The sequence below is a fragment of the Mesitornis unicolor genome, unplaced genomic scaffold (genome assembly GCF_000695765.1).
Source record: "Mesitornis unicolor isolate BGI_N332 unplaced genomic scaffold, ASM69576v1 scaffold35553, whole genome shotgun sequence".
NCBI classification, from domain to species: domain Eukaryota; kingdom Metazoa; phylum Chordata; class Aves; order Mesitornithiformes; family Mesitornithidae; genus Mesitornis; species Mesitornis unicolor.
Genome location: NW_010173260.1, coordinates 380 through 16,024, shown reverse-complemented (window position 1 = coordinate 16,024; position 15,645 = coordinate 380). Strand labels below are relative to the sequence as shown.

The window sequence follows — 15,645 nt, the reverse complement described above, 5'->3', positions numbered from 1 at the left end:
TCAGCAGGAGTGGTTCTGAACACCTGCAAAGGTAATCTCTTGAATAAGCAAGTAACATTATCACATGCTCCTTTTAGCTGTCAGGCTTTGGGCAGACCCTGTGCAATCACTTATGTGTCTTCCAATTGCAGTATTTTGCACAGTAGGAGCAAATAAGCCTTTAGGTGGAAAATTACAAGTGACCAAGACATGCGATCCCCCTATTCTGTTACTCTGTGAGAGGCTACTGCTTTCATTCCACTTTCAGTGAAAATAAGTCTCAGATTACTGATAAACAGCATACACTCTAAGCACTGCAAAATCCAAGATAGCTCCTTGCTCTGCTTTCCAACTGACAACCTGATGTCTGCTTTGAGGAAAGCAGGAATATGAATGAGGCAGGAGCTAGCAACAAAATCTGCTGGCACTTTGGACAATACAGATTCTGTGTTTAAAAAATAACAAGCAAGGGGTAGAGGAATAAGCAAGTAAGCAAGTAGGACCTGCATTTAAATATCAATGACATGCCCCTCAGATTTGGACTTGCAGGGCATTTCAACAAAGCCAAAATACTTTTCAGAATTATGGTAAATAGTTGTTTTCTTCCTGCATCAAGAAATACCTGCAAGTACGTATTGCTGCCTTTCTCCTAGGATGGATTTTAGTCTATGAGCATGTAATACAGCTACTCTGTGTTTTAACAAAAGAAAGTTTTGGTGTCTGTTCTCTCACAGGAGCTGTTTTTAAAAAATTAAAAGTAAAATTTCATAATTTCCATAATTTTCATTTTAGTCATTAAGACTCTAAATTTATAAACTATAAAATTTTCGCTCAAGCCTTTAAAGAAATGTTGCTGTCAACAATTTTGCTCGTCTTTCACCAAAGTAGTATGGAGGGAATGAAAATACCTTTAATGGGACCTTGTGATGTGTTTTATGGCTTTGAGACATAATACGTTAACCTGTGATTAGTGTATATTTACAGCAGGCACTCTGTAACATTGGCTCTTACTGCTTTTCTACCAATACCACTGCTTGCCAGAAGCCTGTGAGGGTATTATGGCATTCTGCCTCCACAGCAGTGCTGAAATGCATTTTTTGATGTAGGACTGTTTAAAAAATGGACTTGACTGCCCTGTCATGATCTAGTCAGCATGTCTTTACAGCATCACCTGTAGTGGCAGGGTAAAATTAAAATACGTGCTACAGGAGGGAGAACTAAAGGCAGTAGAAGAGATGATAGAATATGTGATAGAATGTCAGCATGATAGAACATACTAAGAAGCATCTACCAGAGAGCTGAAGAACATCTCTTTTATGGTGGTGGTGGGACTGTTTGAACAGCCCAGGAGAGCTGAAGGAGGGAAAGTGCTGCCTATGGCAGTGTCCAGAACCAATGAAACGGGCCCTTCAAGGATGAGTTTGGTTTAGAAAACATTTTTTTTTCCCTGTTTAAAATACCTTCTGGTTTTGAGTGCTCTGTCTCAATTTCAGGATGACTCTGCACCCCAAATGGCAAGGAACTTCTTTTTATTTTTCTGATGAAAGTGTAGATCTGAGTATATTCAGGTATTTCTTGAGTAGCATAACAAACACACTGTGTCCTATGTTGACATTGTATGTCAGCAGCAATGTGCTAAAAAGATGAGTCTAGAAGTTAGCCAGCATCCGTTAAGGGAGAGCTTGGCAAGAAATGTTTCAAAACAGAGGACGACTTTGAAATGTCATCTCAAGGGAACAAGACAAATTGAGCTCCGTTGGAGAGGGGTGATGGGATTCACAACCTGCTTTTTCCTGGCATCCTTTTGCAAGTACAGCTGCTCTGGCTGGTGGGGCAGAACGTGGTTCTGGAGAAGAGCATAGGAAAGGCCGTTGCATTAACCCAATAGAAGTGGTGAAGTGTCTTGCTATGCAGAGTCACTCATGTCCCAAACCAGGTTTTTCCTTTGGCGTGACATCTCTGGCCACTGCTGCAAATCCTGTGGCTGTTAGTCACCAGGCTGGAGTCCTTAGGAGTTTTTCTGTTTGAAAATGAAGAAAAGAAAAGCCCACACATCTGGGGAAACCCCCAAGGGAAAATCTGCTTTGGTGGCAGAGAGGCCTGTGGAAATTCTAAAGGAAGGTTTTGATAGTAAGAGGTGTTCATGTGCCGTGTAATTCTAACCATGAAAAAAACAAACCAGAAAGAATTTGGGGATTTCAGCAAGTTCTGAAACAATTCTTTTGTGATAAAAAGTTGCATTTATTAGACCAGTAGTGAAGTTATGCTCAGAACCAGCAAAAGTCATCCAAAGTCTGTATTTCTGATTGAAGAGTTAAACACAGTTACCTTCTGCCTGGCTTTTTTTTAATGTTGGGATTCATTTTAGGTGCTGATATTAAGTGCTGAAATCATGACCTCTAATAGTCAGCTGTTTATATTGGTTAGAATTCAGTCAGATCTAGAGCAAAACCTTGAAATTTTTATAACCAATATGAAAGTAGTGTGAATTTGTTCATCTGTTTTTTTGTTTGTTTCAGTGTCCTTCACTTAGCAGTTATCCATCTTCATACTGAGCTGGTGAAAAACCTCTTGGAAGTGATGCCTGATTTGAATTATAATGACATCGTTAACATGAGAAACGACCTTTATCAGGTAAGCCGTTGTGGTGGTATAAGTAGTGTTGATTGTTCAGCCAGCAAAAAAGAAACTGCACAACTTGCATCTATCTTCCTTTTCTTCTGTTGGTTGGAATGAGCCCGGATCAGGCTGCAATGCAAACAGGTTTAGAAACACATTGACATGTTGTAAGGTGGTGGAGGAGCAAGACCATGTTTTCACTGGTGTAGTTCAGAACTACAGAAACGTCTCCATATGTTAATGGTAGAACTTGGCTGCTTCTGTTATTAACCCAGCAGTATGGATTGCAGTGTGCCAACTCTGGGTTCTTTTGACCTTTCTAACAGGATAACTCGGGATCTGGAGGCAGTTGCTGTGTCATCGGTTATCTGTAGGCATGTGGAAGCTGTAATAAACTCTGCTCTTCCTATAGCCCGGGTGGTGTTTGTGCCCAGCACATGAGCACCAAAATTTCCCTTTTGTTTCTAGATTCACATTATAGCAAAACAAAAAAAGCCACATCCCTATGTCTTTTACCTAGTAAAAGAAGAAGAACTCTTAACTGCCAGGAACAATTCTCTCTCCTCAACTTCATCTATGACACATTCTGAGCTTTTTGTGTTGTAACTCAGACAGGCTTTAAGAAAAGAGCTGTGAAAACCTGCCTGAAAAATAATCTCTTTTCAACTGTGCACACCATTTGCTTGTCCCAAAGGTAACCAGCTGGATGTTTCACAGCAGCACTCAGATATTTGTGTCGTTTCTTTTGCTGTGAGCAGTAAAGGCAGGATTTTATTCTACACAGAAAGTCCCAGAAGGTTTATTTGACTTTCTTGTTCTCTTTCACATTTCATTTTCATGTTCATATAAAGCAAGTTTGCAGTGTGGAGGCTGATGAAAGCAAGCAGAAGATTCTGAATTGAATTCTGTACCCTCAGTTAAACAGAAACAGGAGGCCAAGCTGTGCTCCATGCAAGAAATATATCTCTAACTACCAGGACCTCCACAGCTATTTCTGCCTTCTACTTAAACCTTAAGCCAGTGGTGGGAGGCAGTGTAGGCTTGGGCTAGAATTTTCCTTCTGTGCAGATACTCTGAAAGCTGAATCGTACATGCACCCTAAAGATTCAGTAACTAATTGCAGATATGTTGACCAATCTGCTGACAAACACAAGCTTATTGTACAGAGCTGGAATTAAGTCTTGTTTTATAGTCCTCTCTTAATGATAATGATACAGAGATGGAACTTTGTGCCATTTTTACTTTACTTTCATGTTGGAAATAGTTTCCCAAACCTCACTGGAATGCTGTACTCTTTAAATACGTACTTTTCTTAGTATGCTCTACATGATGCTGTTCACTGGCAAGACTGTCAAGAATGCAGCAAACAACCAACCTTTGGAAGTACTTGAAACCTCTCCACCTGGGAGAGCCTCTTGGTGCTGCAGGTCTCTGCACAGAAATGGATACAGTACAAATAGAATCAGCTCACTAGACAAGCTCTGCATAAACGCACTTTGACAAATGCACAGAACAGTAAGATTTTCTTTTCTGTGCAGAGTTGTTTTGGGGGGATAAAGAAATCCTAAGCCTGTGGCTGCAAACCCCCTATTCAGAGCAAAAATAGAGTCTAGTTCAGTGCCAAAGGCAGATTTGAGCAGGCCCTGGCAAGTGCGGGTGCTCCCTCTGTGGCATGAACTTGGCTGTGGGGCAGCTGGAAGCAGAGTTACAGTGCCTGGGGGGCACAGGGATTATCTCATTTCCGAGGTCCTTTGCACTGTAACACTCCAATAACCAGGTCAGTGCTCTGGCTTAGAGAGTGAGTGACATCTTCGCTCCTCCCAAAGTCTGACTGCTGACACTGGCAAAGCAGCTTTTATTTTCTGTAAGTAGAAACCCTGTTTGTAGTATGCAGTAGGAAAAACTGCACACATACAGGCTTTTCATTTCTGGTAGCTTTGAAGTGGAGTAACATCTTCTCACACTAGGAGCTTTTATGGGTTTAAGAGATTTCTGTAGAAGTGATGTAGCTGTTGCTTATCTTCTCATGGCTTACTCCTGTCACTTGTAGACCCCCTTGCACCTGGCAGTAATCACAAAGCAGGCAGAGGTGGTAGAAGACTTGCTGCGGGCTGGAGCAGACGTCAGCGTTCTGGATCGCCATGGGAATTCTGCCTTACATTTAGCTGCTACTGAAGGAGACGACGAGATTTTGAGTCTGCTCCTCAAGCATAAGAAAATATCTCCGATGCTCAACCTTTCCAATGGTGAAGGTATGGAAAGATAATGGCTGCATTTTACACTCACCTGCTGGGCATGCTCACCACAATTCCTGCCAACAGTGTTTTCACACAGGTAGATACAGACCTTGGAAACAGCATTTTCCCCCATTTGCACATGCTGTCCTTGGCTTTCATATGCCTGCAGTCACACACGAGAGAACATAGACGTGTACGTTTTCTGGTTATACAAAACATAAAAATTGGTAATGGCCGCGTGACACAGTATGGATTTGAATGTTTGTTATTGTATATTCTTTTTAATCTCACAAAGCACTCTGTTCCTCCTGAGATACCTTATGCAAGCGGTTTTTAAATTAAAAAAAACCCAGAAGATGTTTCCTCTTCCTCTCTAGGGAATGAAATCCCCTCAAAAATAACCAAAAACACAATTCTCCCATTTTTCAGTGGCACAGGTCATTTAAATTTAGTACTCCTACTCTAGTAGACTGTAAAGTGTCTGACCTAAAAATATCATTAGGGGAATCAAAAAACTGTGTTAAGTCCCTCAGAGAGTGGGTGGTGGTGGTGGTGGTGTTGTCGTCGTTGTTGCTTTGGGGTTCTTGTTTGTTTTTTTTAAATACAAGGCTTGATTATTCTCTTTGAGCTGGTGCAGGTAATCTTGAGGTGATAGGGCAGTGTGACCCTACAGGAGAATGATACTAAAATATACCAACCCACAGGAGAATGATACTAAAATATACCAATTATGCCCCAGAATGTTTCTAAGAGAGATGTTCAGATGGGGCCGGTGCAGTGTACCCACTTGTTTAGTACCAAGGTGCAGATTTTCTTTTTAAGGCCACTCTCCTTTCAGGCAGAAGATGCTCTAGGTGAGCTCTTTAGTTCTTGCCTTCTGCTCCACCTTGGAATTTGCTGATTTTTAAATATTTTTTTTTAATGCATGGTTTTGACTCACCATCAGTAACACAACTAGGTCCAATTTATGCACAAAGAACATTTTTATTAACACCACCTTTTAGTGCAAAAGCAGGTAAAATCAGTCACTTGTGCTCAGGTAACTACAGTGACTCTCACTCATCCTAGTTCTCATAGATGCGGCCACTTAAGTCTCCTTACTCTGGCATTTCCGTATTTTTCAAATATTAATGCACATGTTGGATGGGTTTTGTTTTGTGTAGGTCTCAGTGCAATTCACATGGTGGTGATGGCAAATAGCCTGTCCTGCCTCAAACAGCTGATTGCTGCTGGAGTTAATGTCAATGCTCAGGAACAAAAATCTGGACGAACTGCATTGCATTTAGCTGTCGAACAGGAGAACATCCCGTTGGCAGGCTGCCTTTTGCTTGAGGTAAGGGCAATTTTTTTTCTCCCAGGTCTTTTCCCTTACATATTTAAAAACTCTTGAAAATCCTTCGGTGTTTCAGAGGAACAGAAGAAAAGGGGTTTTTACTGTTATTGACTTACTTAAATTAGTATAATAGCAAAATTATTGCTGATGTTATTTATTATTAATTGTTCAGCACTGCTGGTGAACCTTTTGCCCAAGCTGAGGCATTTACAGTTTGTGACCTTGACCTGATCGCATATGCCATGTTTAATGTGCACCAAGTAAACCCAGCAGCCAATGAAATGACTCAAGTTAATCACTTCATCTTTGTGAAGTGGAATGTGTATATAGATGTGTGAAGAGAGATACTTGTGCATATCTATAAACATCTCTCCGTCTCATCTCTTTAACACCTTGATCCTGGTGTGCTTAATTCTGCACACCCACAGCTGGCTGCGGTCACTTTCCTCGGTATCTGTGTACGAGTGTGCCACAAGCCAACCTATGCTCCTGAAGAGCAGCAGGAGGAAGATCTCTGTGCGCATCAGTTCAGGCTCCAAACACCGTGGGTAATCAGATGGCAGCACTGGTACAGGGGATACATGGCTTTTATCTACCTGACCTGTTTGGGTTTATGGGCTGTGCCTCCTGCTGTAATACTGAGGCACACAACCACCATCCGTTCCTGCAGGCAGGCAGTTGTAGTTCCTTTCTAATTCCTTCTTTTGAGACAATGGTTTTGAGTTTTTATGCAAACAGGTGTGGAATGGTAGCAGCGTTTATGCAGACACGAGTCTTTGCAGCTGTATTGTATAGACAAATGGCACTTTTCTTTCTGTTGTTCAATAAAAATTTAGGGTGATGCAGATGTGGACAGCACTACATATGATGGGACAACTCCTCTTCACATAGCAGCTGGAAGGGGCTCTACAAAATTGGCAGCAGTTCTCAAAGTGGCAGGTATGAAAATAGGTATTTGCTGGAGAGTTTTCTTTCAGTGACAATTCAGGTTAGATGGCTGCAAGCAGAAAAGAATGTGCCAGTGAACCTCTTTAATGAGCAGAAGTCAGATGGTAAAAAAAGCACAGATTTGGTTTTCCTCAGGACAGGCCCACTTTCAGGTGCTGTACTACTCTTTAGCACCATCTAATGGCTAAAAAAGCAAATTATGTGAGGCAAGGAAAAAAAAAGTCTCTCGAGCACTCTTGGAAGTTTTTTGAGTATTTCTTTTGTAGTTTTTTTATAGCTGAAGTAGCAGAGACCTCATTCCATAGTTGGAATAACTGTTGGACTGCTTTTAAAACAAAAAAATAGGTCACTGAAATTAGAGCTTGTTAGTGTCTCCTGTTTCTTATCACTGTGGGAGAGTTAGTTTTGAGTATTTATTGGAAATTTTTTTCAGTTGTATTTAGACCCTTAATACCCGATTTTGCTCCTTTGAAACAGAAATCCAAGCCTCCCATTGCTCTGGCTGTGTGCTTGGTCTTTTAATAATACTCACTTTCTCTGACACTGTAAGAAGACGCTCTACACCATCACGTCACCACACACACACGGTGTGCTTTGTGTGAGCTCAGAATGGGACTGGAAGTCAGCTTCTATAATGATAGCTCTTTCTTTGGGCCCCAGCACTCTGCTGGCCATTTGTTCCCTCTTTATAATGGAGAGTAGCTTTATACAGATATGGCAGCATTTAACTTCACTTGATAAAGTTATGTGCAGATGTAATACAAAATGTAATTTAGCTTGAGTAGCTAAAATAACAGCTTTGCTATTCAGAACTTAGAATACATATTTTAAATATTGTTGAAAAGCAACTTGAAGCCTTTTCTTGGGATTTTTTTGCATATTTGCTTGCCAGGTGCAAATCCTCATGTTGAGAACTTTGAGCCATTGTTTGATCTAGATGATGTGAAAGATGACGAAGATGACGAAGGAATTGTGCCTGGAACGACACCGCTGGATATGGCAGCCAACTCTGAGGTATGTGATCTGGTCTTTCAATAATAAATTATAGTTCAGCTCTCTCATCCAACTCCTTTCACTGCATCCACAATTATTTCAAGACAAGCTACTAATCTGCCATCAAAAATTAAACTAATTCAGCTGCAAAAATCCCAAAAATATCAAAGAGCATTGGAAGAAAGCTCCACTTAACAGAATGCTTCTACAGAACAGGAATGACCAGACATTTGAAATAGTTGCACTCAGTCTTCAATATGGAGAAGTATTCAGCTGGCTGAAGGCCCATATTCAGCACGAGACACTCTCCAGTGGCTTTCTTTGCTGCGTGTTCTGCAGAATTGCAGGCTTTGTGTGCAGGGAAAGTACACTTCTGTGTCCTACCCAAACAGTGATGAGGCTGCATGGTCCATGCTTTAGTAGCCAAGTATCTGCGGATCGTTTGGTGTGAGTGGAAGGTACAAGCAGTCAGCATCTCTAACCACATGGAGCTGGGGAGCAATATGAGCTTTAAGTGAAAAATCTAACCCAGGCTTTGTTTTAAATTTCTAGCTGCAGACAGGCAATAACTCCTCACTTAGCCACTGCTACTGCCACTTATTTACTGCAAAGATTCCCTATGGATCTTGAAAACAGTTGCCAGATGACATAGTTAAAGGCCAAGGGAAATTAACTTCTCAAGATCTCTCCCTCAAGCTTTGCACAGGTCTTCTATGGTATTTTCAGTCATACTGATCCTGGGACAGAAAAAAAATTGTCCATATACAGATGTAATTAGGGCTTTATGCATTACTACTGAGACTTGTCAAGATAATGGCCACTAACCAGGTTTCTGCTAAATACTGATTTTAATGTATTCTCTTAGGTGTATGAGATATTAAATGGCAAACCCTATGAGTCAGCAGTGATTTCAGAGGACTTACTGACACAAGGTAACATCTATAAAGACGACTTGACAATATTCCTCTTGTAATTGAGTACTAAAAGTGCACTTGCAGAAGATGTTACCCTGCAATAGCTTGTAACTGAAATGGGGAGAAGAGGCACCATCCCCCCCACTCATTCTCAGAATGAGCATGGTTCTGTTGATGGGATTGATGGACATTAAAATACTCTTTAATTTGGCTTTGTTTCTGCTTAGAAATGAACTGGTGCATGATTTGTATAAATAATAAGCTAACATATTTCTTTGTTCCCCAGGACACTTGAGAGAGCTGAATGAAAGTTCAAAGCAGCAGCTTTACAAACTATTGGAAGCACCTGATCCAAACAAGAACTGGTCTACTCTAGCACAAAAACTGGGTCTTGGCATACTCACTAATGCCTTCAGGTTGAGCCCTTCCCCATCGAAAACTCTCCTAGATAACTATGAGGTAATATGGCTGTTACAAGTTCTAAAGAACACACAGACATGTAGAGGAGGTTGTCCTCCTGGATGGTGAGACAGTGCAGCCCTTTGGTTTTTGCTAGCCTGGATGATGGTGAGCATCTGGTGTCTTCTCTCTTAGGTTTCTGGCGGTACAGTTCAAGAACTGATTGCTGCTTTGAGACAGATGGGTCACACAGAAGCCATTGAAATCATTCAGAAAGCGCTGTCCATCTCACAAAGCCCGTCTCGCCAGGAGGAGAATAGAACAAAAGCTCTCCTGTTGTCATCACCACCCACCTTTGCAAATGGAGAGACAGGTAACATTGACAGCAAAACATGAAGAGCTTTATTGGAAACATTTTTTTCAATTCTCTTCCCCACCCCACCTTGGACTGCTGATAGTTTGCAGTTTCTTACACACAGTGCCCGAGATGACAGAATCACAGAATGTTAGGGATTGGAAGGGACCTCAAAAGATCATCCAGTCCAATCCCCCTGCCAGAGCAGGAACACCTAGATGAGGTTGCACAGGAAGGCGTCCAGGCGGGTTTTGAATGTCTCCAGAGAAGGAGACTCCACAACCTCTCTGGGCAGCCTGTTGCAGTGCTCTGTCACCCTCACTGAGAAGTTTCTTCTCAAATTTAAGTGGAACCTCCTGTGTTCCAGCTTGTGCCCATTACCTCTTGTCCTATCATTGTTTGTCACCGAGAAGAGCCTGGCTCCATCCTCGTGACACTCACCCTTTAAATATTTATAAACATGAATGAGGTCTCCCCTCAGTCTCCTCTTCTGCAAACTAAAGAGACCCAGCTCCCTCAGCTGCTCCTCATAAGGGAGATGTTCCACTCCCTTGATCATCTTTGTAGCCCAGCGCTGGACTCTCTCCAGCAGTTCCCTGTCCTTCTTGAACTGAGGGGCCCAGAACTGGACACAATATTCCAGATGCGGTCTCAATGCTCAGATGCTTATGTATTTCCAAAATATTTTATTGCAGCTGGACTTTCTTGTTGTAGACATTTTCTAGGCATAGAAGAGACCTTGAATGGACCCCTTGAATCAGTAGCCCTGCATTACAGCATTGATTATACTGGTTCCCCTTTTTAAAACTAGACATCTGCCATTTACTGGTGGTAACTCCAGTTACTTTCAAAAGATAAACTAGGCAGTGATCTCCCAGGCCACTACAAATGCCATTATGCCATTACCTTTTGATTTCCCCCCATATCTGGATAAAGAAAAATGTTTTGGGTTCATAAACTTCTCAGTAAGACTTCAGTATTCAATTTCTCCTTCCACAATGTGTGGCACTTTGAAATGATCCAGTGTTCTGTAGGCAGTGAAATTGGGGATGCTTTAGGTTACAGGGGACCTGTAGCAGTCATGCTGCCCAACTGCTGTCTCAGAGCAGGGCCAATATAATGTTACATGAGGTTTCCTGTGTCATGTCCAGTTGAGCTTTAAGCATCTTCAATGATGGAGCCCTACAGAGCTTTTAGGCAGAAGACTCAACAGAAAAACGGAGGTTGTGAGAAGGCAGTAAGTCATCAGGGATATCCAGTCACTGCCTGACCATGTTAAGTAGCAAAAATGATGTTCCTGATGCCCTGTTCAAATACCAGTAGTGCTGCCAGCACACTAATGTGGAAAACTTACACCCTATGTGAAAATACTGTAGATATTTCTGGAAAGAAGAACACCACAGTAACTCCATCCCAGTCTAGGGTTGCCAGTTTATTCTCTAGAAAATTGTTCAGTCATTTAGGTTAATCATGAAGGGTAAGAAGTGTTCTGATGCTTTGCAACATGAATGGACTGCATAATTTCATTTATTTTAAGATAGTTGTTTAGAAAAATAATACTGAACTCTAATATGCTGACCACCGACATCATACCTTCGACTCTGATACAGTTCTCTTGCAGTCAGGCACTCCTTTTGTGCATCTTGTACAGATGGCGGCTGTTGCTGACTTCGTATTTCAGGCTCACTTACTTGAACAATTTTCATCTAGTATTTGTCTCAAAAAGAAATCTGTAAGTAAGAAACATGAGAAAGTTTTAGGAGCCTCATCCTGAAGCTGTATGCTTGCACAGCCTAGGAACTGGTGAGCCAGGGAACCTTTTGCTCTACCTACTACCACACACAGGCAGAGTCTGAGTAGTGCAGAGACAGCATTAGTCTCACCAGAGCACCAGGCTTCTCATCCCCTCCAAGCTCCAGCTGCAGTCACTCTCTGCCAACAGTGCAGCAGATCACATGCTTTGGTCAACTGAAAAACATTCAGCACAGCTTTTCCTAAACTCTAAAGTTAGATTTATTTTCCTATAGAAGAGCTTAAACCTATTGGTTTGCATTCCTTAGCCTTTTCTGAAAGCAACATTACTGAAGGAACAGAAATGATAATATATTTTCCTTTTCTCTCTCCCTCAGGTGAGCTTTATAGCAGCAAATTTGAAGACAATGAAAGCATGTGTGACAGTGGCGTGGAGACCTCCTTCCGCAAACTGAGCTTTACTTACTCAGACTCTCTGACCAGCAAGTCGTCAGTAACGCTCAGCAGAATGACTTTAGGCTATGGACATGAAAGTTCAGTGCAAAGCAATTTTATAGCCAACTAGTAATATTCAATTAGCAATATGCAGTTACAGGAAATGTGACATTTAAAATTACATGGGTGTCATCCTGGCCAGAGGGAAGTGAATTCACAACCAAAAGCGCACTGGAAGAACCACACACGAACCTGAACCAGCGGTGACTTCAGCGTGCGACTCCTACCCGTTGCTTCCTTCCTCAAGTACATTTAACTTTATTCATTTACACAATAACCAGAGCTCTGCTGCCGCATTAATACACAGGACTGGGATGGTGTGAATGACTGACTGAGCTTTTGTGGTCTGCGAGGATTTTCTTTTACAGATGAAAGTCACTCCTTGTTAATGCATCATACCGACTCACTTAATAAAAAAGAGGTAAGGCACACAGAGCAATCAAAGGATATGGTTTCTAACCCGCTCTCTTCATAATTTTTGCAGCACAGTTGCAAGAAAAAAGCCCATAAAATAGCTGCCAAAGAAAAATCATTACTTCAATCACAATGACAACTCAAAAAAGAGAATCCTAAAAAATAAAAAAAATTGTATATTTCAAATAATGTATTTAAACTTAACTTTGGTGCCTCTTATTAAAAAAAAATCAAGTTTGGCATTTTCCTATTTGTAAATAGGTTTTTATATCTGTTCTTTTTTAAAAGATGTGCTTTTTAAATGCTTATTTTTATTTTACTTTTATAATAAAAACCCGAAATGAAATCTCGTCTATACTTGCTGTAATTTTTACATATCTTTCAAGTAGAGTTATTGAAGATTTAAGCATTACTATAAGATTATGCTGATTTCCAAGTACTAAAATAAATTTTAAAAGGGTTACAAGCCACTTGTCTTAAAGCTTAAGTGTATTTTATGGTGGGAGACCAGGATCATCAGCTACTGCTGAACAGCTGTTTTGGAACTAAAGCCTCTGATTCATGGTCTCTCTTAGTTCTGATAATTATGGCAGCAGAGAATCCTTTACACTGAAAGCAACTATTCAGCATCTCAGCAAAACTCTGCTGAGAGGGTTCTTTGAGCTATCTAGAAACTCCTCTGATGACTGCATTCCTGAGCAGGATTTCTTCTTGTTGCATGGTAATTCTGAGATGGCGAGTGTAACTGTTACAGATGTTGGCCCTGCTAAGAATACAGATGCCATATTTCACAAAACTTGTGAAATAATTTTATATCCAGCTGAATTACTGAGTACAATAATTACTTCCAGAGCAACAAGATGCATAATAGCAAAAATACCATTCTTTCTGGTTTTGTATGAATAACTTACATATGCAGTGTCAAAGGCATATGGATTTTTGTTCAACTAATGTACTTGTCCCGTGTTCTCTTTGCATTCCAGCTGTAACAGAAACAGGCAGCAGTTCTGATATTCTGGGGGTAGAGGAGCTTTCTGAGCCCCAGCAGAGCTGCTGGCTGAGTCAAACACATCTGCTGCACAGAATTTCCAGCACAGCTCAGGGGCTGGCAGAGACTTTTACTGAGGTTTCTACAGTCCTGCAGGTCACCAGGGCATCCTGGCTGTTGATTCACACCTTTTAGCCTTATTTCTGACCAGCTCTGCTTTTAAAGCATCAGAAGACACCTGGGTCTGTATTTCCTTAAACACTTCATGACCAAATGCTTCACGATAGCTAAATTCATCAGGGTAGTGATCACAAAATGAACAGCGGGACATTTCCCCTAGCCCTGTGTATTCAAGTGCTTTAAATGGCAGTCTGGTAGCTTCTGTCTTTGTAGCATCTCAATTTCAGTCTATTTAACAAAAGAGGTTTTGGTCCTTTTTTTTCCCCTCCTTTTTTTAGAAATAGATGAATAATTTAAAAGTATTCTCACTAATTCAAACAGGAACACTAAATTTTTACAGTTGAGTCACATAATTTTCCCATCTGCATTAAACCTTAGAATCTTAAGTAGGTGTTGCAGGCATGCCAAACCGTTTGTCAGAACTAGGCAAAAGTAGGAGGTAGAACGCACCAGCTAGTGTAGGACACACTACAGAAAGTGGTATGGCATCTAGTAGGAGACATTTGTGTTTTTCTCTGTGGTTCTCAGCTGCAGAGCAAACCTAGTAGAAAGCCCAGTGTTTACCTCATGCAGCTCAATTAAAATGCTCAAACACACAGCTTTAGTCTTTCTGCTTTACCTTTTTTCTTATTAGTAGGTGGTCATCTTGTATAGGGCACACTGTCTTGTACTGATGGCACCCGGGTTAGGCTCTGGTCAGGCTCCTTGCAGGTATGAAGATGAAGGCAGCATGCAGAAGAACCAGACTTAGCAAGAAAGTGTAAGCAATGCAGACAAGTCTTAACAGAAAGTCTTAAAGCAGATGTATTCTTCCTAACAGATAACTATGAAGATATATTTATGTGCCTCCTCATCCTATCTTCTTACCTCAAACACAGATTTATCCTTATACTTCCCAGAAAGGAAGTGCTACTCTTATTTCACATGTGTGATGGAATAAACTAGAAAATAGCCCTTCAGGAACCTAGGAGCTCACTGCCTGAGAGCTCCTGTCTATACCTGGCTTATAGAGAGAGGCCCCTCTCACTTAACAGCTAAAAAGAAGGTAGTAATGCTATAACTCAGTCTTACATTTTTCATCCAGCACAGCAAGTTAGCACGAGGACCTCACTACACCTTGCAGCAGAGGATACTGTCCCCATGCCATTCTGTATTACCTCTGAGGAAACAACTGCGAAAAGTATTATTCACTGAGTTATCAAAAGTTAGAAACAAGTTGAGGTTGTGGTTTTGGTTGTTTTTTTTTTAAGATATGCACAGGAACAGCAAGAACAGGGTTTCTGTAGTTACGGGAGGGTTTATTCCATTAGAAGTTTTAGGAAAAGTTCCCCAGCAAGTTGTCAAGCTCTCATTTACTCAGCAGGGCATCTCTGCACTGTGGCTGGATGAACAGAAATACTGAGTAGGCCCACAACACAAAGGGCTCTTTTAATGCACCACATCATACTGTGGGAAGCCTGATGTGCATTTCCATTAGCAATTAAAGCACAGGCTGGGAGTGCGGTCAAAAAGCCTCAACCAACAACTTCAAACTGATCTTTAAAAGTTGATTCTTATGTCTTTGTCCTTCTGAGTGCTAATCACAGTTCCTGTCACTTTGGCAGTGACTGCACAGATTTATCTGGAAATACTTGCAATATTCAAATGGATCAATAGGAAAATCAGAAAGGTTATTTAATTAAGCTGCTTCTTCCTGGAATGTAGAGAGGTGCAACCTTTGGCATCCTCAGTCAAGTTTAGTATTCCATTTTAAGCTAATTACAGTGAGGCTCAGAATCTGAAATAATTCTAAACTTAATCTACACTTGCAGGAATTGGAACTTTTTATGTTGTTTTGCTACTTTACTGCAGTAATAAATGCCAGAAACCTGTGGAATGCAGCAAAAGTTGTGACAACACAAGCCTACAGATCTTGACATAAAAAGGATTATTCAGAAAAGTTAAACTGCAGTTGATTTTAGACTGGCTGGCACAGGTGTAAGTTTCTGGTGGTGTCATGCTGGGATGTATTTATACATTTGAAAACACAAGGTCATAGT

At 41.0% G+C, this 15,645-nt stretch overlaps 1 protein-coding gene across 1 annotated transcript in view; it reads left to right on the top strand.

Moving 5' to 3' along the window:
• NFKB1 (nuclear factor of kappa light polypeptide gene enhancer in B-cells 1) overlaps positions 1-12,773 on the top strand; it is a 47,124-nt gene extending 34,351 nt beyond the window's left edge. Inside the window, exons 15-23 of the mRNA XM_010180676.1 lie at positions 2,499-2,613; positions 4,649-4,850; positions 5,999-6,168; positions 7,005-7,107; positions 8,009-8,130; positions 8,975-9,041; positions 9,310-9,482; positions 9,618-9,795; positions 11,907-12,773. Coding sequence (XP_010178978.1) covers positions 2,499-2,613; positions 4,649-4,850; positions 5,999-6,168; positions 7,005-7,107; positions 8,009-8,130; positions 8,975-9,041; positions 9,310-9,482; positions 9,618-9,795; positions 11,907-12,094 — 1,318 coding nt within the window. The 3' untranslated portion in view covers positions 12,095-12,773. The remainder of the gene's footprint in view (positions 1-2,498; positions 2,614-4,648; positions 4,851-5,998; positions 6,169-7,004; positions 7,108-8,008; positions 8,131-8,974; positions 9,042-9,309; positions 9,483-9,617; positions 9,796-11,906) is intronic.
• Positions 12,774-15,645: the final 2,872 nt, after the last annotated feature.